This window comes from Botrytis sinoallii (genome assembly GCF_014898435.1).
Source record: "Botrytis sinoallii strain Bc 23 chromosome Unknown BSIN_010, whole genome shotgun sequence".
In the NCBI taxonomy this organism is placed as follows: domain Eukaryota; kingdom Fungi; phylum Ascomycota; class Leotiomycetes; order Helotiales; family Sclerotiniaceae; genus Botrytis; species Botrytis sinoallii.
Window position 1 is genome coordinate 1,432,356 of NW_024066037.1, and position 23,221 is coordinate 1,455,576.

The 23,221-nt window shown below is 41.3% G+C and overlaps 6 protein-coding genes across 6 annotated transcripts; 4 read left to right on the top strand and 2 right to left on the bottom strand.

Moving 5' to 3' along the window:
- Positions 1–1,212: 1,212 nt before the first annotated feature.
- Positions 1,213–3,839, top strand: EAF02_006561 (uncharacterized protein). Its single transcript, XM_038902609.1, has 8 exons — positions 1,213–1,290; positions 1,337–1,482; positions 1,535–1,597; positions 1,648–2,259; positions 2,317–2,447; positions 2,525–2,612; positions 2,670–2,944; positions 3,001–3,839. Exons 2-8 carry the CDS (start codon positions 1,358–1,360, stop codon positions 3,684–3,686), a joined length of 1,980 nt encoding a protein of 659 aa, XP_038757829.1. The 5' UTR covers positions 1,213–1,290; positions 1,337–1,357; the 3' UTR covers positions 3,687–3,839.
- Positions 3,840–6,170: 2,331 nt separating this feature from the next.
- Positions 6,171–7,631, bottom strand: EAF02_006562 (uncharacterized protein; the record flags this gene model as incomplete). Its single annotated transcript, XM_038902610.1, has 3 exons — positions 6,171–6,921; positions 6,982–7,347; positions 7,405–7,631. The coding sequence occupies 3 exons, from the start codon at positions 7,629–7,631 to the stop codon at positions 6,171–6,173; spliced, it is 1,344 nt and encodes a 447-aa protein (XP_038757830.1).
- Positions 7,632–8,201: 570 nt separating this feature from the next.
- On the bottom strand, positions 8,202–11,344 carry EAF02_006563 (uncharacterized protein; the record flags this gene model as incomplete). Its single annotated transcript, XM_038902611.1, has 5 exons — positions 8,202–8,760; positions 8,814–9,191; positions 9,255–9,907; positions 10,440–10,831; positions 11,339–11,344. The coding sequence occupies 5 exons, from the start codon at positions 11,342–11,344 to the stop codon at positions 8,576–8,578; spliced, it is 1,614 nt and encodes a 537-aa protein (XP_038757831.1). The 3' UTR covers positions 8,202–8,575.
- Positions 11,345–15,537: 4,193 nt separating this feature from the next.
- EAF02_006564 (uncharacterized protein) lies at positions 15,538–16,521 on the top strand (the record flags this gene model as incomplete). Its single annotated transcript, XM_038902612.1, has 5 exons — positions 15,538–15,548; positions 15,659–15,709; positions 15,764–16,044; positions 16,094–16,289; positions 16,350–16,521. 5 exons carry the CDS (start codon positions 15,538–15,540, stop codon positions 16,519–16,521), a joined length of 711 nt encoding a protein of 236 aa, XP_038757832.1.
- Positions 16,522–17,927: 1,406 nt separating this feature from the next.
- On the top strand, positions 17,928–19,013 carry EAF02_006565 (uncharacterized protein; the record flags this gene model as incomplete). The annotated part of the gene is made up of 1 exon (XM_038902613.1): positions 17,928–19,013. One exon carries the CDS (start codon positions 17,928–17,930, stop codon positions 19,011–19,013), a length of 1,086 nt encoding a protein of 361 aa, XP_038757833.1.
- A 416-nt stretch (positions 19,014–19,429) lies between these two features.
- Positions 19,430–20,726, top strand: EAF02_006566 (uncharacterized protein; the record flags this gene model as incomplete). Its single annotated transcript, XM_038902614.1, has 2 exons — positions 19,430–19,716; positions 19,781–20,726. Exons 1-2 carry the CDS (start codon positions 19,643–19,645, stop codon positions 20,724–20,726), a joined length of 1,020 nt encoding a protein of 339 aa, XP_038757834.1. The 5' UTR covers positions 19,430–19,642.
- Between the last annotated feature and the right edge of the window lie 2,495 nt (positions 20,727–23,221).

The window sequence follows — 23,221 nt, forward strand, 5'->3', positions numbered from 1 at the left end:
GATAATAATTGAATCTATCTTCCTGAGTGATATACTGGGGTATTTATACATAAATGCGGTGCTACAGGGGAGATATCGCTGACTGAAGAGTGATACAATTCTTCTTAGCTATTGAATCTTTCAAGTAGTTTCGATGACTCGAAGAGATCATTTCACACATACTCTTCCCACAAGCGCGCCTTTAGAAAGCCTAAACAAATGTTGTAGAGGCAACTACACCCTTGGTCGTACTACTCCAGCTTGTTGTCCCACACAAAACCCCACTTCCGAGAGTAACTATATGAACGTTATACCGCTCAATGCCATGTAACTTTTTAGCATCAGAAGACGATCAAATCGGTCCTTCGTAACGATTGTAGGTCGAGCCGTCACTAGATTGAGCTGAAATCGGGAGGCTAACGGCAGATGTGCCATGTCCCTGAAAATTCCGGGGCAACCCGTTGGCAAAAAGTCCCTAGTGTTCGCATATCCTTCAACTATTCGCGAGATTGCAAGTCCAGATATCTTCATCATCCCTCTTGTGCTTTGAGGGAATAAGGCTAAAATGAAAACTCTGTTTATCACGATCCATATAGCAGTTGGAACTTTCCAATAGCCTCGATTCAACCAGCAGTTGTGCTTGACAAGTCTTGACGCAGTTTATATCCATTATCAAACCGTTGTACACAGTAGATCGAGGAAGTTGGCCAAGGAAAGAAGAGGGTCATTGCCAAGTACAATGAGTGCAGATCTCAAACTAGCAGCTGCTCGTGCATCGGTTCTTGTAGCTTCTTTTATAAAAAGTAAACTAGATTGCCGTGGAAGCATCAGCAATAGATCAGATCATCCAACGGTTTCTCGATTAGAAAAAATTGGCCGAACAGGTGCACGAGAACGATTGAGAGATGTGAATGATGCCATACTCACAATGTACAGAATTGATTTCAAGATCCGAGAATCTGTGCACTCGGGCGACTATCCCGTACACGTGAAGAAGTCTTTATGTACAAAAGAATGCCGAGCCATATCAATTTTTAACGCCGTACGCAGTGTTTCTTTGGCATCGTTGTTTCTTTTGCCATGATGAGCGATATCATATCCTCTCATGAAGTCAAGATGAAACAATATATTGTAAGATCACGTGATATGACGCGGACACGGAAGCCGTTCCCGCTCATCTTATGTTTGAGGAGAGAGCTCAACGACTTCCCGTCTGAAGAATAGCAACCTTCAAAGTTTTAGGTCTCGTAGATTTCCTTATTCAATTCTTGAGAGTGCCGCTTTCACTGTTCAAGCCTAGCTATTTCAAAAGTATCCTTCCCAGACTTAGAGGCGCGGGAGAACTGACACGTGATAGTCACCTTCATTACCTCCCGGAATGGAAGCTCCAGTTGTTGAACACCCCAAAAGGGCCTATGGACTACAAAATAATGCATGTGGAACATGTGCTAAAGCAAAGGTAAAATGTATGCCGTCTGATCCCGTTGGCAACAAATGCTATCGGTAGGTTTTCTCAATCCTCAATATCTATTTTCGCTAAATTATTGATATCCAGCTGTCAACGACTTCGAAAAGAATGCGAACCCCCAAATAAACCGAAAAAACGACTTAAAGCTACGTGAGTATTATGGGAAGCTTATTTTAACGCTCTATACTGATTTCATCTAGCTCCGTGGCTGGACTCGAGAAGAAATTAGATGATATCGTTACTATTCTGAGTACTTCGAATCATATACCGAAAGCATCAATTGTACAACGTCAGGATGACATTCCGACGAACACTAAGTCCATTGATCCACCATACTTACAATCTCAGAATGACATTCCAATGGGTATCAAATCTATGGATCCGCCACACTTGCTAGACCATGTTACTGAACAGATCCCAAACGACGAGACATCAATGTGTTTCGGTGATAATCTCAAGACCCCATCCACTAGCAACCGCGTGGATACAGATTTATATCCATCATCGACAACTATACCCCCCGTAATCGATCTTGATGATGATTACGCACATGCACTACTGGCCATTTTCAAAAGCGACATGGCTCCATACTGTCCGTTCGTCCTCATACTTCCGAATATCTCACCTCGCCAATTTCAAGCAGAGAGACCATTTTTATGGAAAGCTATTATCACAGCTGCATCTCACCGAAATCCAACTTTTCAGGATGCTTTTGGAATTCGCTCTTTCGAGAATTTTATAACTGAATTGTTGTTAAGAGGTCAGACTGCTAGTCTAGACAAATTGCAAGCTTTGCTTGTTCATCTTGGATGGTATTTACAATGTTCCCTCTACCGTAGTATCAAATAGAAGTTCACTAATGCTAATAGGTTTCATTACCAATCTATCATAAACAATCAAACATTCAATTTGATTTACCTTGTGAAGTCAATGGTGACAACACTTGGTCTTCAACGATCATTAAAGCAAGGTGCGACTATGGAGAAGGTATCGGTTGATGGTAAGTGTGTCTTTGACTTCACAAACTGATATTACAAGACTACAGCCTTTTTACTTTCGATTCTGATATCCTGTCAGGTACTCGACAAGCCAATAAAGATAGATTGAGTAGTCGGAGACTTGAGGAGCTCCGGGCTTACGCAGGATGTTTCTATGCTACCTCAATGTAAATTTACCACCGGGACTTCGAAATCGACATGCTTTAACTAATGATTCTCACCAGGATGCCCCCAGGTAGTAGCGTTGAAAGTATGAGATACACTGTCCAGCTCGAAGAAGCATGTAAAACGGTAGCCGAAGCAGGAGAGTTCCAGAGCGACATAATTCTTTTCCATCTAGTAAAGCTGCAACAACTCACGAGGAAAATCAAACACACATTCTTCAATCTCGAAGTGGGATTCGGTCCTCGTATCGTTCCGCAAAAGATGTGTATGGACTTATTGCAGAGGGAACTAGAAACTTTCAAACACGAGCTACCAGAAAATCTAAAATCCCACTGTTAGTTCCCTCGCTTCCTGTACCCCCTAATTTCTTATTAACAACCCCTGAAAAAGTCCTCATATCAATCAACTACAGCATTGCCGAAATCAATCTCTACGAAGCGGGCTTAAACGATGCCGACTTCACAACTTCAGATAGTCTCGAGCGACTCAGTATCCTCAACTCCTGCCTAATATCCGTCAAAACCTTCCTCGACGACAAAGTCACTCAATGGATCGACTTCTCCATCGCAGCTGCCTATACCACCTGGGTCCAAGTCGGCTATGGCATTCTAGTCGCCCTGAAACTCTGCACCTGCAAAGCCGACGGTTGGGATCGAGAGCACGCCCGCTCTGCCCTAAACATCCAACACACGATTGATTTCCTCATTGCAAAACTCAAGATCATCATCTCCATTCGAGGCAGAAGTCCAGAACTCCAATCCCAACCCCAATCGCCAAACCTATCCACCACCACCACCCCCGAAAAAGACATCTTCATCCGCTTTTCCCGCCAACTTCTCCGCATCAAAAGCTTGTACGAAGCAAGTCTCCACCCGCACCCCTCCAACTCATCCCCCGAACCCGAAGAAGAAATCCCTCAACCCTTTAACCAACACGATGAATCGACCACAGCACCACTTGTGATACCGGAAAGTCACCTGCAAGATGAGTTTTTGATAGGTTTGGATGATAATTTTTGGCTGGCCTTTCCCAGTGCGGATGATGGGTTTTGGAATCTCCCGGATGTTGCGTTGTGAGATGTTTTATTCGCGTGTTCTTCTGACGGAAATCGGGTTTTGCATATAGGGATATAGGAATAGTTTTGAAGGATTGCGTATTTCACGAGTGAAGTATGTAGATAGAATTTCCCAGCATTCAAACTCAAATATGAATCCGAATCTGAATCTGAATCCTCACCCATAATCCGCGTTTCTCGAATAAACAAACCCATATTCCCGAGTATCCCTCACCAAGTATCAAAATTCCTTTCTAGCACATAGAAATCACAGAAGACAGATATATCTTTCCCACCATTCCACGCGTCACAATCACGCCTCACACTTCCCAATACAAATTCTGAACTCCTCAGAACTCCTCGGTATCCACAAATCCCTCTTCTATTCATTGATGAAATAACTCACTTTGCATATATGCTCATATAGAATATCCCATCCACATCACAGTCAACAAATTCACGAATCCATACATTCGACTTCTCGCAACTGTAGCTATATATATATATAACATCTCATCTCTTAATTACATTTTTAAATCTCCACTCTCATCTCATCTCATCTCATAACTTAATATTAATATTTAATAAAATAAAATAATAAGATACTTTCACATATACTACTCAATCTATCTAGCTATCTATCTACTCATCTGGGATGCGAAGACTCAATACCTGTACGCGGTGCATCCTACGAACCTCCAGCTTTCTCTTGAGAGTCTATAGAGCTAAGATTGAGTCGCAAATAGAATTAGAAGAATTAGAAGAAAAGAGGTATCAGAGATATAGCAAAGGATTATATTACGATTTTACAACAACAATATCTATAAAAAATTGAATACCAGTTTTAGATACAAATACAAAGGTTATAAAAGCCTTAATCAGATTCAATATCTATTATCGATTATTATTTTACAGAAGTAAGATATATAGTAGGTCTTTTCTTTTTAAAAGAGTCTTTTCAATATAAAGCTTACTATTACTCTACTTATACTACAATCCCTTTTTTTATACCCTTTAGCTTTTAGCTATTCGAATACCATGACAATACAATATAGAGAATACTATCACCTTCAAATTAATATTATACTCTAAGTATCGATACAATACAATGTTTTTCCTTTTAATTTTCGAATTTTCGAATTTTCTGAATTGATTTATATATAGATTTAGGGCTCAGCTCTGCCCCACTATTATCAACAGTTTCGATATATATATCTAATAAAACTAAGGATATCAAGCTTATGAAAATATACAAGAAGTTAGTTTAAAAGAATAAAGATTAAAGAAGAGTAGTGCTTTTTATTGTTATTTTACTAATAAGAAACCCTTATTATATTGGAAACAACTTGGAAAGAAATAACTCTTATCTTTTATAGAAAAAAAGGAATAGGCAAATTGGATTTTAGGATTTTAAAAAAAGAGAAATTGGATAGTGGGATACTTTAATTGAATTAAGGGAGGAGAAAAGTCAGAAAGGAGTATCTTAAAGGATAAAGACAATTATCTCTATTTGCACTTCGAATAGAGATCGAGCTTAGTTCCCAGTATTCGTTTTTATTTTCCCAAATTGATATATCTACTATAGATATCCAATAGTATTTGCTAGGCCTCTATAGCCTAGCTGTTCTAAATAGTCATGGACTGAAAAGGACGTTAAATAAAATCAATCCATCAATCAATCATCTATCTACTCATCTACCCATCTACCTATCTATTTACTTATCTATCTATCTATTTATTTATCTATTATTTTATCTACCTACCTACCTACCTACAAACTCATCTATCCATCCATCCCATCCATTCCCATCCATCCCCATCCATCCCATCCATCCCATCCATCCCATCCATCCCATCCATCCCATCCATTCAAACTCACAACATTAATCTCCATCTCCATCTCCATCTCCATCTCCATCTTGATCAAATCAATATCAACTTCATTAACAACAACAATAATCCTAATCATCAAGATAGTATAAAGATATAATATGATGCATAGAAAGCACTATACTATTACCATACTATATAAAACACAAAACAAAACAATAAGATTGAATGTAATTCAGACAAATATAAAACAAAAATAAAGGAAGAAGAAAAGGAAAATAAAGTATATCAAAATAGATTTACAATTGTCACATCCGATCTTTAGCTTTGAAATATGCTAGAACTATTTTTATTGTCTAGTCTTGACTCGCGTATTGATATCATAACTATCATCGCCAACCCCATCATTCATAACCAATAACTCCCCTTTCCTATTCCTCTCAATGTTATGACTACATTAATTGTCTACCTTCAAAACAAAAGCTCACATCATAATACCCATTTAAGCCAAAGCACCCATCGGATCCCACAAGTTCAAAACCTTTGCTTCACCCCCAAGCACATCCCTAACACTCTTTGCCACAAACCTCGGTTCTACAACTGCCTGATAGACAAATTCATCCATCCACGCATCACTCATTACAAACCAGCCATCCGTTCCTGCTCCCTCTCCCAACTATTCTGAACTCTCCAATCTAACACTCTTTCCTTCCTCATCCAAATGTACAGCTGTAAGAACCATTGCATGAGTCATTGCACTCTCTCCCGTCATTAAACGTTGTGCTTTACTCATTCCAAGTTTGATATTGAATCCTAATTCATAATCGATGAGATCAAGATCCATGACTCCGGATTTGGAGTTACTGTATTTACCGACGTCTGAGCCGAAAAATATTGGGAGACCAGCTTTTAACATGGAAACACAAGCAGCTTTCATGACGGGCATGGAAACATTCACATATGTGATTGGACGACCGCCTACGATATTACCGAGACGATCGACAGTTAGGAGAGTGTTGTATTCATTTCTAGGATCGTTGACTAGTGAGAACATATCGTGGACTGTGGAATTGGTGATTCTGATTGATTTTGGGGTATTCAATTCCTTGGCGAATTGAATGGGGGTGACTTTCAACTCTTGAGCGTTATCATCTTTGTCTAGATATTGCCATGTGAAAGCTGTATCAGAAGCAGGTGGTGGACCCAAAGCAAGAGTTAGGATGAGATGGATTTGGCGAACCATATGCTCTTTTAGACTGTTGAGAGTAGAGGCAGATTTTGTAGTAGCTGCAGCGCGTAGTTTGAGAGCATCTTCTCGGAGTTGGTGTGTGATAATACTATTGATCACCGAAGATGTTTGAGCGTTGAAGCTATCTGGGTAGAGAACTTGGGGTACGAGACCATATTTATGGACAAGGTTGTAAACCCTAATCCAAGTTGTTAGAATTCGAGTGTCAGGAATTTATATCATGCAAAGCAAAACCTACATATCCCACTGTCCTCCATCACTAACCGGACTCTCCATCAATCGCTGCACCAATCTTCCATCCAAATCCTCTCCTACCGTATCAAGGATTTGCTCCAAAAACCAATTCGCCTTCTCCAATTTATCCCAAAAGAATAGATAAGCTTGAGAGAGCTCGAATTCTTTACGGTTATGTCTCTTCATCAATGCGACGCGAAAGACATTGGTGGAGGCAAACAACCAACATCGTCCTGATTGTCGCTGATTAGTTATTGGAGCTCCCTCAAAAGGTATTTTGACGGAAAAGATTTGTTGATCTTGGTTGAGGGTGGTGCGGGATGTGAGGACTGTTCGCGGATCGGCGCTGCTAAGAGCACTAAGGGCGAGACTAGAGAGAGATTGATATTAGTATAATGCAGTTGGAATGCATAGTAATTATATCTACCGATTCTTAGGATCACTCAAGAGTTCCTCCCTCCCATTTTCAACTCTCGCAGCACTCAAAGGAGTCCACTGAGCTCGCGAAGTAGCTTGGTAAGCAGCACCCTTTTCATTTACATGTATGTAATCATCTTCCTCAGTTTGAAGCTGCATATTCTGAATCTTCTCCAGAAGGATGCATTGGGCTTCTGCGGGAGAATTGTAAACTGGGGTTGATTGCGATGAACCCATGGTTTATAACTTGTGAATGTTGTGTATTGTATGGACGGAATGCAGAGAAGAACTTAGATAGAGATAAGTGTAGATGAGAGAAAACCCAAGAGAACTTGAAGGTTTGGATAATGAGGTTACGAGTGAAGACAAAGCTGAAAAATAGGAGCAGAACAGATGGTACGTATCAAGGCTTGGATAAATGATTAATTGATTCAATGAAAGGACTCATCTTATCTGTTGAGCTTATCTTCAGAAGCTACGTGAATGGCGGGGAATATGGGTAAATGGTATCATGTGCAGTCCTTTCTAGATAAAGAAGGTACTCGAGCCCGTATCGAACCATCAAGGTACCCTTACTTAGCTTGAGTACTCCTTACGAAATCAAAGACTTGAAGATGTCAGACCCCCACTCGGATCCTATACGGCAATTTAAGGTTGATCCCTCGGCAAAAAGTGGGAATTGGACACATCTAATCATCATGGCTGGGGAATTGGGTCAAGTAACATTCTTCAACACCACACATTCCTAAGGGTAACAATCCAGTCACATATTGGAATTCAATTAATCACAGCGTAAAGAGATAAAAGTAATAGACAAGCAGCGTGTTTTCATTCTGGATCTTTTCCTATTTACACAATTACAAAGTAGAAAAAGACCGCAGCATCAAGGACTCTCTCTACCACCATGTCAAAACCACCAAAGTAGTATCACCATAGATGGCATCGAGGACCTACTTGAATACTTCGTTAAACTAAAAGAATCCGATAGATCAGATAAAAAACCAGATCGTCCAAATTTCATCCCTCATTAATCAATCTGAATCCATATCTACCCCATCATACGTTTCAAATTTTCCCTCCGAAAATGCACTAAAAAATCATGAAAACAAAAAGGAAACTCCATCGAGGAAAGGCCAATGGATTATTGCCGGTTGGACGCCATGGTGATTGGTACAGGAAATCTACAGACGGGATCCGTGGACAGTCTTCATGTCAACAGCGATCTCACGACCACCATCGGCAACGACCATGATGCGGATGCTACCACGTCCACCTTCGAAGGCCTCCTTAAGACGAGTCCAGAGGTTGGATTGGTCCAAAACGGGAATGGCTTGCTTGACATCGCCGGTCTCGGTCATGGCAACAACTAAATTCATGTTAGTATGAGATGCTGATAAAGAAGTAGTAGATAAAACTTACCAGAGTGGTCCTGGAGATCAAGAACACGGTATTGCTTGAAGACTGGTCCCAACATCGTTTGGACGACGACACTTGGGCTTGGGTTGGCGATGAAAGAGGACTCTTCATTCAATTGTCTGGTGAAGAGGTCAACACCCAAGTAACGGTGTTGGCCAGTGGCAGCGGAGGTGGTGATACGGATAACCTGGCAGGGACGTCCTTGGAGCATCAAGAGGTCACCCATACGGATGTGGTGGCAAGGGATGGTAACGGTGTTGGCAGGTTGCTTTGGAGCAGCAACGGCTGGGGCTCCGGCTAAATCGAGAGAGTCAATTGGGTCCTGGTTCAAAGTTTTCCCGTGTCCATGGTAGTAACCTCCACGAAGGGAGTGATAGTTCCCTGATTTTGAATGCTTAGGGTACATGGTGGGGGGTTAAAGAAAAAAACAAACAGGAAGCTTACCTTCATCATCGTAGTAACCCATTTCGAGATTGACTGGTTTGAAAGTTGAAGTGGTTGATTTGGGTGCGGGGGGAGTGTACTTGACGAGTTCTCTTTCACGAACTTCTTCGGTGAAAGTAGATCTGGCTGGTGTGCGAGGTTGCTTGACGCGAACTTCTTCCTCGAACTGTTCTTCGTGGAAGGTTGACTTGGGTTTGTGAGAGTGAGTGGAACGGGGTGCTGGGACGATAGTAGTCTCAGTTACACGAGTCTCTTCAATGTATCTTGGTTCAGATACACGGGATTTGGGAGGGTCGACGATGACAGTGTCTTCCTTGTAACTTGGTTGGGTTCGGGAACGGTATTGACGTTCAACGAAGTCGATGTTGGTCTCGGTGGGACTCTTTTGAGGAGCAGAGAACTGAGTATCAACTTCGGATGGTTCGTAGTGACGAGATTGACGTTGACGTTCAAGTTGAAAGTCTACTTCAGAAGATTGACGACGTTGATGATGGTGGTGATGATGATGTTCACGACGGGGAAGTTCGATATTAACTTCAGAGTGTTTGTGGTGACGATCACTGTCTCTTTCAAAAGAAGCTTCGAAGTGTCTGTGGTGATGTGGGGTGTTGATATCGAAGGAAGCAGAGTGGTGTTTGTGTTTGTGTTCGGGTCTAAAAGAAGGGTAGAGAAACCAAAGGGTCAGTTAATGAAGAAAATTAAACGGTGTGCGTTACTGTGTCAACACTAAAAGAAAAAACAAAGAAGCCCATGTTATTTTTGGGGTAAGGGGGGTGGCTGGGACTAAACCGAAGATCGTTGGACTGTGCGTCGTAATAATAAAAAACAAGAAAGCTGGCAAATTTGTCTCAGAAGGGACCCAATTAATGGTTAATTGGGTACTGCTTCTTCCGATATGGCCAGATCGTTTTATTATTATTAATGCTGTAGAACGAGAAAAGAAAGAAAAATTGGGAATTGGTGCCAATGTTTGGAAAAGGGCCCAAAGAGAGGTGAAAATGGAGGTGAAGGGGGAAAAAAGTATTGTGGATGTTATTTTGGCTCCAGCTGGTCGGTCTGGTATGATGATTTGTGTCTCGTTTGTTTTTGATGTAATTTTTGATAGATAGTGGATTTTGATAGAAAGGAGAGTTTTTTTGAGACTGTAAAAGAAAGGACTGTTTTTTTTTGTTTTTAGTTACTCACCTGCGTTCTTCACGAATGTAAACTTCTTCTTCTCTGCGGCTGCTCGGACGGTATTCAGAACGGCGATCTTCTTCACGGGTGATGCGAACCTCTTCTTCTATAAACTCCTGTCGTTGAGGAGGGGGAGGAAGGTGATGTTGATGTTGGTGTTCGGGTTCGTGTTCGTGTTGATGGTCGTGTTGCAGCTGATGTTGGTGTTGAGAGTAAAGAGATTGAGCGTCCTCTTCTTGACCTTCCCGTCCGACGCGCTCGTGATGATGGTGTAGAGTGATTTCACCTTCGACGTGAGTCTCGGTGGTATGAATGGGTTGGGCAGCGACGTCGCTTCTATACGACGACGGGAAGATGCTGAAGGGGATCGGTATACGTGCGTCAAAGTCCAGGTTGACGACCTTTCAATGCGAGAACACTTCTCGAATACCTTTCAGCGTACCGAAAGGATATCACAAGAAGGATCTCTACTTCTTGAGGTAGAAGGAAGAGGGAAGAAAACGTTTACGGGTAACGTTTCTTGACTCGTCTTTCAGATTTCAAAAAATATTTGGAGGTCTTTCAAGATGAACAAAGAGTAGCAAGAGTATATTGTGATGTGATTGCGAAAGTGCAATGCGATGGAGAAAGTAGGTAGGTGGTAGGTGTGAAGAGTGTAGTGTGTGAGTGTGTGTGTACAAAATTGATTGGGGATGCGATTTTGAGGTTGTATTTGTGTTGATGTGGGGTGGGAGGATTGAAAGAGGGAAAGAAGATGGTGGAGAGAGATTTGCGAAGGGTGCACGAAGGGTGAAGGGTGAATGGGTGAAGGGTGGTGGGAGCAAGTTTAGAGAAATCAAGGTGGTTGGATATTCACGTTTTTCCATCCAAGCAGCCAGCAGGGTCACTCAATTTTAAATTATACCGACAGCCATCGTGATTTTTTATTAGGTATACCTAGGTGGGATGATTTGTTTGTTTACATTCAGTTGTGGTGATGTTGTGATATTTGGAATATGATATTATTTCTGACTAACTGCATCGAGTAATTACCTAAGAATTACCAAAGAATTACCATTTGGAACGGTTGCATTGTAGGAAGCCGAGTTACAATGCAGTGCAGAAAGTGATGAAAAGTGGTAGGGAAGACGGTCTGCTTTTATGATTGATGGGGGGGAGGTGGATGGACAAGGTGATGGATGATGGATGATGGCTGGATGGATGATGGATGGATCATGAATGGAAGGGTGATGAGAGTGACATATGTGTGATGGATGAGAAGACGGAAATAATAAGACATGCCCAAATGGTAATCGTGGTACGGTAGAGTCTATTCTTGAGCTACGGAGCACTCGACCACCTACACCTACACCTACACCTACACCTACCTAGTAATTTCAATCCCATGATTCCATCTATTGAATGATGAAACTGCGTGAAGATTGGTTCGAATATATTCTACATATGGATGTCTACGTGGTAGGTAACTCTAATTTCCTTTTTACCCTCTGCCTTTCATTTCTTTCCTCTCTTTCTTTTACTTTCTCTCCTCATACGCCATCACAAGGTACCTCAAGCTTAGCTACCCCAGAGTGTCACCACTCCAATCAATATCGACCATAATATATCCCAAATAGGATGCAATGTAAACAAACCACTCAACTACCTCGATCCTACTCTACTCTGTACACTACTGTTTGATCCATCCCCGACTATTGACTTTCCGAGGTCCTGAGCAATATCATGTTCCAAGCATATCATCGGCAATTTCATTTATCGATATTTGTGGCGTCGAACTAGATCTCCAAGTCCAAGGCTTCACAGTGTTCACATGAAATCTGTTTGGCTCTGCTGTAATCGGCCTCGTCTTCATCTTCTCTTGTCCTTCCATCTGGACAGCTCTCCACTCTTCCCAGACTCCACTTTCCTTCTCGATCGGGTATGAAGCATCAGTGGATCTTCGTGTTCATGTGTTCTCGGCCCCCAGCCATCGCAGCATTTTACTTTCCCGTGCAAGTTTCCGATAGAAGACATGCTCCGGTTGGATATCCTCTCGAATCTCTCCAAATGAAAACAAACGACCGTCAATCAATCATCCCAAACAGGAATCTAGGTAGCCTCACCATTGGCCGTCTTCCATAGACCATGTCGAATACGGATAAGTGTGAGTTTGGACGCCGTAAGAAATAAATTCAATTTCCTTAAGCTTCAGCTCCTCACATTTGAGAGACCCCTGACGTTGACTCGTATCGTGGAACGAATTGATTGGAGGATAGGATAAGATCGATGGAGGGCAACTTGGACGGTAAGCTCAGCATAGCTCTACCCGAGCTTCACATGGAAAAGAAGTCGAATCAAATATCGGTATGTGCTCTGCCAAAGGAACATTGTGTAAATCTAGAGCTTCATCAATCAATCAATTGCATTTTGATAGGTTCAATTAAATGTGTCAAGGTAGCTACACTTGTCAGCTTTCAAAACCATGTCGTCTCGAAAACAATTGATACGAATTGATAAGAAGAAAACACGCAATCGGTTTCACTTGATGATCTGGTTGATCATGGAAAAAGCTTTCTTCACTTGGTTGTCTTTGCACCTCGGTTCTCCTCTTTTTTTACCTCACACTTCAGTGACACTGACTGATTTTACGGAGTACATCCTTCAGCTTCACACTATCCAAGCTTCAAATATTACTAGGTAGGTAGTAGAGTAGTAGTCAAGTACTCAAGGGGTCTTTCCGTTGATATCAGACGCCAATCTTATTGGTTGCCATAGCAAACCCTGTTAAGGTTTCTCGACCCTTGCTCGAACTCATTTTAATTTCCCAGCCTTTTTTCTCGACACTCTCACACTGCGCCGCTTCCGACTCCCGTCCGAGATTAGTTTATCCATTAGCGCCAAAAGCTATCTCACTCTCCGCAAAGTCTTGGCAAAACTTGAGAAACCTTTGATGTTTTTTTCTGCGAGCCAGCCAGCGAAAGTTTCAAAGTGGAACTGCTGAAAATACTCATTTCATTCTTTTTCTTCCATTGCGACCGAGCGTAATCTCCAGCCATTCTTTTCTTCGTCAGCTCTGCCATCAATTGACACGTACCGAAGACTTCAAAACTCAGGAGGTGGCAGGAAAGTCTCCATAAGTCGTCGTCTTGGCCGGCAATTGAAGAAGGCGGTGCAGCCTGTGCAGGTCTGCATTAGTATCACGGGTGAAATGCACTCTTTCTCCCTCTTCTCAATTTCCTTTTTTCGTCTTTCTTCATCCGTAGAAAACAGCGGCGTAGCAACTTGCAACCCCAACCCCGCCCTTTTCAAAGAGTGGTTCGGCTTGAATATGCAATACAAGCTGGGGCTGTCCCCATACCATAGCTTCATCTGCACGTATTCGTTTTGCTATCCACAGCCATCTCTATTTTACTCACCGTGTTAAGATCCGTCACCGTTCGTGGCAATATATGTCACTGCCACAATCATGGTACCCAGTGTGCGGTACCACTATTTGTTGACCGAGCCGCAAGAGCTGCACGATGTCGGAGAGATACCCGAAAGGTCCATAAAACACGTCGTCGTACCTTGCTCGGCGTGGCGGTGGAGTCCTCTCGAGACCCGTTCTTGGAGAGACTTCATCACTGACGCATTTGTCTTTGCTGTGAAAACAACTCAGAGGGAGCTTCTGTTTGATAATTAAACCGAGGCATGTTGACATGACCAAATGAATCGTTGTTTACTTTGCTATCATCATGTTGAACCTACACATTTATGTGTGTTTATATTGACTAATATGCCAGTTATCATAGCGGCCAGCGACGTATCGAATATACGTTGGCAAAATCCTATCAAGATTCATGATAATATCCCAAACTGACCACGTTGACAAACTCTTAAGCTGGGCAATATCACGGAGTCTTGCGTCTCTGTATACATGGCCACTCTGGGGACAAAACAAATCATAAATCGGAGAAAGTCAAAAAGTGTTTATGTAGCTGTTTCTGGGGATGCTCACGATGCATAAAACAACCTCATTAGCTTTGGTTACTTGAGAGAAAGTTCCAGCAAGGCTCTTCAAGGCCAGAGTCATTTAAAGCTGCCATTCCAAGAGCTTTGAAAGTTTGTTTGTCACTTCTGATACTTGGGCCGTTAAATACGTTCATGTCATGTCATTGAAGGGTTTACTGGATGGACGACTGTTATGTCATTCTCTACCTGTCATTTCAACATTTACTCCGCTCTTGCTTTGGTCAGCAACGATTTTGCTATAATTTGCGATCCTTTTCATTTTGAACCTTCTACTTTTCAAGATAGTTGATCTTGGGGTAGTTCGTCCTTAGACCCAAGCGTTTGCAATCTCCCCTCCTCTCCTCAAACAAACAAGCGGAAGGAGGGATAATTTCCAGGAGCCAGTAAGGAGTTTTAGGGCTTAGGAGAGGAAGGGAGACTGCATACGCTGCTCGGACCATGGCAAAAAAGCAAATAACAGTTAAAAAAAAATGTTATTGTAATAGCAGCATTAGCAAAACGATGGAATACGTTGCTATGCCCTGTTTTATTCGGAACCCATCTCGTCTCAAAATTACAATAAATGAATGCACACTGCGATCTTTTGAGTTTATAAATCGAGAGTATGAATTCGTGAGGTTATGCTCATGTAACCTATCAATAGAGTATGCGAAGAATCCAGACTATCTTACATCTCATCTTACCTTTCGCCAACCTTCGCAGGAAACAAAATTTAAGGAACCGCCCTCCTCATTCTCATTTTTTACTTCTTTGACCAGTGTCTGCCAACAACTGCGTCTTTTTTTTAACACAATCACAGATACTTTGGATCTTGTGCAATGAGCATTGTTTAGCTGTCGATGATACTTCGTTTCTGATCTCCGACAAGGCTCAAAAGGCGGTTAACCAAGATGGATTAAGTCAGCGTTCTCGGGCTCACAGCCAGCATCATTGCTTGTATTCAATTAGCCCAGGCTTTGTCGAAGACTGTTGGACTGTCTGAACACAACCGAACTGATCTAGAGCGTATGCTAAAGACATTGCGGAGATTTCTTGCCTCATATCAAGGTTTGAAGAATATAGCTGCGATTGATGAAAGTGAAGGGCGATTCTGCCTCGTTGAACAAGCTGAACAGCCATGGAAAGAATGTCAGGAAGTCATCAACGAAGTCCAACAAAGATTAGAGGAGAAGAATTTGTTTAACCGATGGATTAGAGGCAGTTCTTGGGACAGGAAAATCAACAAATGTTTTCTCAAGGTTTGATGATGTTAGGGAGCAGTTTGATATTGCAATTCAGTCCGATCAACTGTACGCGGTCTAAAATACATGCTGGAAATTAAGCTGTGCTAAGTCTTGCTACAGACAAATCATTGCAGCAGTCGAGAAGTACGCCCAGCAGGCTCTATGCGACACTCGAGATATCAAGAAAAATGCGCAGAGGATTGAAGACCATATCCGAGACCTTAAAGATGATGCTCGTGATATTATACATGATGTCAGTCTTTTTAATCAGAGTATTAATACAAATCATACAAACATCGTCCAACATGCTCAAGACGTTAAGGATAGCATCCAGGATTTAAAATGCACAATCACTCAGCAAAGTTTGGATTTCGAGTCTCATGAAAAGATAAAAGCCCGAGGTAAACAATCTATACATGACTCTTAGAAATTACTGATCAGCAGCAACAGAATCTAAGAAAAAGGACCTTCTCCATTGGTTGTCGACTGCAGACCCGAAAACAAACCATGACTTGGCGCGAAGACACTTTGAACCTGGCGCCGGGTCATGGTTTCTTCAAAGTTATGAATACAGCAATTGGAAGACGAGCGATAACTCCTTCCTTTGGGTTCAGGGTCTATCAGGCTGCGGCAAAACAATTCTGTGGTACGGGCAGCCCTCCATCACCATTAAGAAATTTATGCTCGCGTGCTAATAGAAATACAGCTCAACAGTTGTTCAGGATATGATCGATTATTGTGCCAATAATTCTGACCGTTTCATCGCATATTACTACTTCTCTTTCAATGGAACTGAAAAACAAATGCCAATAATTAACTGCGCTCTGTTCTCACACAGTTCCTCGTCAGATATGACGCCGCGCTCGACGATGCTTTAGTCATCTACAAGGACACTCAATCCACCGCTCCGCAATTAGAGAAGCTGAAAGCGATGCTTAAAGCCGTGTTGTCGATGCCTGGAACCTTTTACCTAATCCTAGACGCAGTTGACGAATGTCCTAGAGGTTATGAACAAGGTAATCGACAGGTTGTCTGTGAATTACTGCAAGAGGTATCCTCATGGGCCTACAAAAGTTTACATATATTCATGACCAGTCGGAAGGAAGCGGACATCAAAGAAATCATAGATGAGGTACCCAGACTCTCAATTTTTCCTATCAGAAATGAAAATGTCAACTCGGACACACGCCAATACGTCAAAACACAGTTGGAAAACGACAAAAAACTAAGAAAGTGGTCCACCTGAGATTAAGACTGAGATAGCAATGGCATTGGAAGACAGTGCTAATGGAATGTGAGTCCTTATTCCCTCAACAGTCCAATCTGTTCCAGAATCTTACTTTGTGGTACGTTCCTGTGGGTGACCTGTCAGCTCGATGCCCTAAGAAGGTGCCCCACTCCAGCTATGTTACGAAAGACTCTAAAGAGCCTGCCTCGAACTCTGCATGCTACATACGAAAGAATGCTTTCAAATATCCATGAAGATTACACAGACATAGTCGTTGCTGCACTGAAGTGGCTGATGATTTGTCAGGAGGACCTAACGCTCAATCAATTAGCTGAAGCTGTAGCGGCAGGAATTGATTCGAAGCCTTCATTCAACATTGATAATCGATTCGGGAACCCACATGAACTCCTTGATATTTTAGGGAGTTTGGTTACCCTCATTGAAGATGGCCGTATACGTCATAGGCTTGCATCTGACGGTAAAACTATTACTCGTATATACACAGAATTTGTCCAATTTTCTCACTTCTCAGTTCGCGAGTATCTTACATCAACTCATCTGAATGTCACATATATGAATGGCTTTGGTGAACCCTCTCTACACCTATTCGCTCTTGAATGCTGCCTAAATTACATCAATTGGTTCGCTACACAAACCAATCTTGAATGTATATGGAAGTATCCATTCGCCTACTGGCCATCTCACGCGAGAAGTTCTTCAGACCAAAACGACATAGAAACAGCGAGATATATTGTTCAATTTCTGGACTCGTATCATTGGAGAGAGGCCTGGTTTGGCCAACCAGGCTGTGGTGATTCTTTTGATACCGACTATTCGAATGACAAATGGGAGAATCGGAATGATCCTGGCACAACAATTTACTGCGCAAGTTTTCTGAAGCTGGAACATGTGGAAAGACTACTCATTGAAGAATATAACGCGACCGTTGATGTAACTCTGGAACTTGGAGACCGCCCTCCTCTTTCCGTTGCTATCCATTTTGAGAACGTGGCACATATACGCCACTACTTCAATGTCCCTAGAGGCAAATCAAAAATGTATCGCAGGTTTCAAACTGCCTTGGAGCTTGCGAAAAAAAAAGGTAGTAGCTTTTTATTCTTGGTCCTCATAGAAATCATGAGATCAGTTGGGGGAAGATTCCACGAGAGCACCTCCGAGATTCTCGATTTTATACAGCTGATCACAAATGAATGCGATTTAATGCCAACAGACGATATTGGTCTCTGGTGGAAGCCCTTCTCTTATGCGCTTTTACATCCTGATCAGGAATCATTGGCATTCGTTGTCGGGACTGAACTCGAAATACGGTCGGAATGGCCTTTAAAGTTCGAATGTTTTGTCTCAGAAATAGAATCAGTCCTCCTTGCAGTTGCCATAAGCATGGACTCAATGGAAAGATTTCAACTCTTGTTCTATCATATTCAAAGCTTCGGTTGCCCCGATTACAGCCTCATCTCATCTCTGGCAGCTTTCGCACGATGTGATAACGAAGCGAAACTTCGCTTTGTTCTAAAGCGAGCGGTGGCTCACGGTTTTACTGAAACAGATATGTGCAATCACATCACAAATGAAGTACTTATGAGAAGAGATGAGATGGTTTTGAAATTACTCCTTGACATTGGCGTGCATCCTGATCTCTCCTTCTACGAACCAAGGTTGTTGAAAACAGATAGCAGCAGAAGTCTTCTTCAGCAAGCAGTGTACATGAGATGGAGAGCCGGTATATCTGTATTGATAGGATGGGGGGCAGATGTGAATTATTGTGTGGGTGATCTATTTTATATTACATCATACGCTCGTTATAGCCCCTTGAAAATTCTGATGGACGGCACAAAAGACCTCCATATACCACCTGGTTGCGATAGTAGCGAGAATGATTCTTTGATCGAAGAGCTTCTTGTGACTGGAGGAGCTAGGGTATGTGAATACGACTGGAAAGTATTTTCTCGTGGATCTACCGATGGGGGTATATATGAAGGTTCTGACATTGAGATGGATGAATATGTAATAGAAGGTGCTAAAACTATGGGCGATAATGACTGTGACGACGGAGGAACAGATGATTCGAATCTGAAGATAAATGATGACAAGACAAGCACTTGCTCACCTTCCACTTCATAAATCACAATATCAGAGATTTATGGGAACGAGGTCTAGCCTTTATCAACACCGTGTAAGCTTCCGCAAATATCGGCCATAGTTTCAGTCTGCAAGTTTAAAGCCACTGCAAGAAATTTGCAGCATTGAGGTGGGGTTGGGTTTGCATCCAGACGATTCAATCAAAAAAAATCTATCACTGTCACATTTAGGACATAGAAAAGTTGGCTTGGGCCGATTTTGAGGCTAGATATTACTCAACCTACCCAACCACTATTTGTTCCCAAAATCTACCTAGGTGCTGAGTATAAAGTTGCGGAGTCAAGGATTCTCGCTGGTCAACTTAGGAGCATCTCGATGGCCAAGCTCAGGGCCACTTCCAACAATCGACCCAGAGGATTCGAGGCGCAGGATTGATGGGTTATGTATTAGGCGGCCAGATCGTTTTAATGTTGGGGAATATTATTTAATTTCTTGTGTGCCATGAATCTGTTGCAGTTTTGCTCTTATTTCTATCCCTTCGTTTACAATTTGGAACTAGATATTTTCCCCCTGATCTCTAAATTAAAGTTACCTATTCGTGTTTCTTGATTCGATCTACCTATTCTCTAGACAATCCAACAAATAGGAGATTAATATATTAAAACTCCAATATGACAATATCAGCAAATTCAACCACGGTGCAAAGATGCGAAGAGATTCGCGCCCTTCTCGCTTTCGAAAGACCGTTAGTGTCTCTATTCCCCCTTTTCACATCTCATTCTTCTTCGAATTCTAACTTTCAACTATAGAGAAAATCCTGAAACCAATGAAATAGAATGGCAATCCTTTCTTCACAAACGTCATGAATTATATACCAAATTCCCTTATGATAGTAATGATGAGGATGGAGATGACGATGCGAAAACTCAGAAACGGCAATCATATTCTAGCTCAGATATAAAACCAAAAAGTAACTCATTCTTACGATTAACCGAAGTACTTCCAGCACCTGCACCTCAAGCCAAACCCACTAAAATGACACATCCATCTTCTACAGACCCAGACACAGACACAGATGATGAAACAGACCCAGACCCAGAAACAATCACCACCCGTCTCCACACCACTCTCACACAAACCCCCCTCCCAATCCGCACCCTCCAATCGAGCTTCAACACCGAACTCGCACTCCTCACATCCCGATACTCGAATTTCTCTTCCCATTCAGCGCAGAGAAGGTATGCAGAAAAAATACCTCTGCATGTGCATACGTATGAATTGATTGGTGACACGTTATCTCTCTGTGCATTTTTTCTCGCGTTCCCCGATCTTGAATGTGAGGGGAGGGAATTTGTAGAGGTGTTGGGAAATGGGTTTTGGTTGGTTTTTTTGTTTTTGTTTTTGTTTTTGTTTTTATTCCTATTTCATTTCTATTTAATCCCTATTTCATCCCTATTTCATCTCAAAACACACACTAACCCCTCTCACAGGCTTTCTCATACTACAAACTCTTCTCCCCTCGTTCAACTCTTTGCTCTTCGTCTGCTTTCTCTCACTCTTTATCTCTTTTGTCCAATGGGCTTACATGGTCATGGTGCTGGGACTCCGCAAACGCCGGTGTCGGATTTATGGCGTTCGTGCACGTGGTGGCATGTTGATTTGTATGAGAAAGCGGGGAGGGCTTTTGAGGAGGTGGGGATGCGGGGGATGAGGGGGAGGGGAGATGGAAGGGGGAGGGGAGATGGAAGGGAATAAGAATATGGGATTCTTGAATACTATAAGTATATCACTTCTTTAGTGAAATATAAGGATTTGATTAATGGGTATGGAGATACAAGAGGTATGGAGATGAGATGAGATGAAGAGAAGTTTGGCGGTAGCGAGTAGAAAATATGATTCCGAGAAAACTTCCAGACTGGTTCCGAGTAACTCCAAGATATCGTACTGAAGAGGATGAATGAGCAGATTCTAGAGATGATTCAAGCGAAGAAGTTTCTCTCAACTCTTCGACAGACATAACGAATTTTCTTAGAATTATCATAGCTATTCGTATAATCTGAAGGTAACCATGTCATCACCAAGTTCCCGAATCTGTCGCCTTCGACAAGGAACAATATCTTCCTCCCTGACAAAATGTCAATTTATTTTGATATTTTTCTCCTTCATAAAATTGAAATAAAAGCCAATGCTCTATAGAGACATGTATAAAGTATATCCATCGCATTAAAATCGTGGAGTTAACTCTACATAGGAACAACTGACAAGAATCAAGGAATCAAATATATTGGTCCTAAACTGAATGGTCGATCTAATTATATAGAATGGTATACTAAATCTAAGCTCTTTTTAGAGGCTAATGGTTTTATGCCCTATATAGACGATTCAGAAAAAGGCCCCGAAAGAAAATACTATTTTAAAGACAATAATATGCCTATTTCGAAAGAGATTCACCTCAAATATAGCGAAAAATTGAAAGAATATGAAGATAAATCTAAAAGAGCTCTAGCGACCCTAAAATCAATAATATCAATGGATTTAGTTGAAAGATTTAAGGATAAAACTAGTCCAGTAGAGCTCTGGGATACTATAAATAAAATTTATGGTGAAACTTCTCTTGATATAATAGGAAGATATTTTAATAGATTAATAGAATCAAATTATAATGATTTTAGTAATATGGATGAATATACGAATCACATACTCTCATCCTATATATACTTAAAAGAGTTAAAATTTGAATTGCAAAAAGCTTATGTAATATGGATTGTATTTAATGGTCTAAATGATTCATTTGATTCGTTTAAATCAAGAAAAACCGAAGAACTCTCAAAAGACTTAAATAATAATAATAATATTGATTTAGATAAGCTAATATCTGAATTAATATTCGAGGAATCTAGAATGAAAGGTTCTATAGAGTCTAATAGAGTAATAAAACCACAAAATTATCACGGGGCAGGCGGGCGGGATAGGGTTCTAATAACTTTACTCTAATCTAGCAAAGTTATACTGATTCGGATAATAGGTTCAGATTGAGGATTAAGATGTAGCTCAAAGAGCTACAATACAGGATCTTCTGAGTTGAAGATATACGGAATTTTCATAGCGAGCTAGCCCGATCGGGCTCTAGCTCGCTTGTGCTTTGGTGCAAGTGCTCCTTTTGGTCCTTTTTGATAGAATCAGTATATCATATAAGCTCATACTATAACATTACTCTCTTTCTATGAGTCGAGCTCTATTGAAGCGGTATGTTATGGTTTACAATCTACAGGCAGGCGGGGTCTGATTAAGTGGGACCGGGTTTGTCAGGGTATTTACAATGAAAGTTGTGGATCAGTTCTTATATGTCTTTTAGGTAGCTTGTAGATTCTTCGATTAGCATATTGTAGTCAATCCAATGGACAATGTATTTCAGGCGAGGTTCTCTACAACCTCTTCTTTTCCAACGGGAATTCAGGATTTCGGTAATCTCAAAACGCTTGAGGCTGTTTACTTTTACAAAAGGTGGTGATGGATTATACTATTCAGGAATAGAATTATTGTGTGTAGGATATAGTAGGTTGATATAGAAAACAGAATAAATCTTTATCGAGATTGGGAGCTTTAGTTTATAGGTATAGGGGTCTATTGGGTTCAAGATTTTGAAGGGCTTGAGGTTCTTTTAATTGAGCTTTTTTTGTAAGTGTAGAGTCTTGATATTTCTAGTGTTTAGCTAAATCAGATCACCGGGCAGGTATCTACAAACAGGGGAATAGTGAGTGTTGATATTTTTTGAATATCAAGCTTAACTAGTAGTTAATTCGATTTGTAAGTATAAGAAGATAGTTTCTATTTTAATAACAAATTTTTTGGCGTTTTGTATAACAAAACGATTATTCTGGGATAATGCGGGCTTGAAGTCCAGGTGAGGGTAAAACTCGTAATTCGAGAAGAATAGGGTTATCCGGGTACTTTCGGATCAGGTATTGTTAATGGAGAATTTGGTAAGTGGGAGTCATTCTATTCAATTATCCTATAGATATACTATGTACGATTGGAGGTACTGCTCTAATATCGTATTAGCCCTCTCGGTTTGTCCATTAATTTCAAAATAATAAGCAGTTGAGAGCTTAGCAGCTATACCCAAGCGCTTGCAGATATATTTCTAGAATTCAGAAACAATTGAGCTTCACGATCAGATATAATGAATAGAGGTAAGCTATAGAGCTTCCAGATATTCTTCTGGAACAGGCGGACAACCTCTTTGGAAT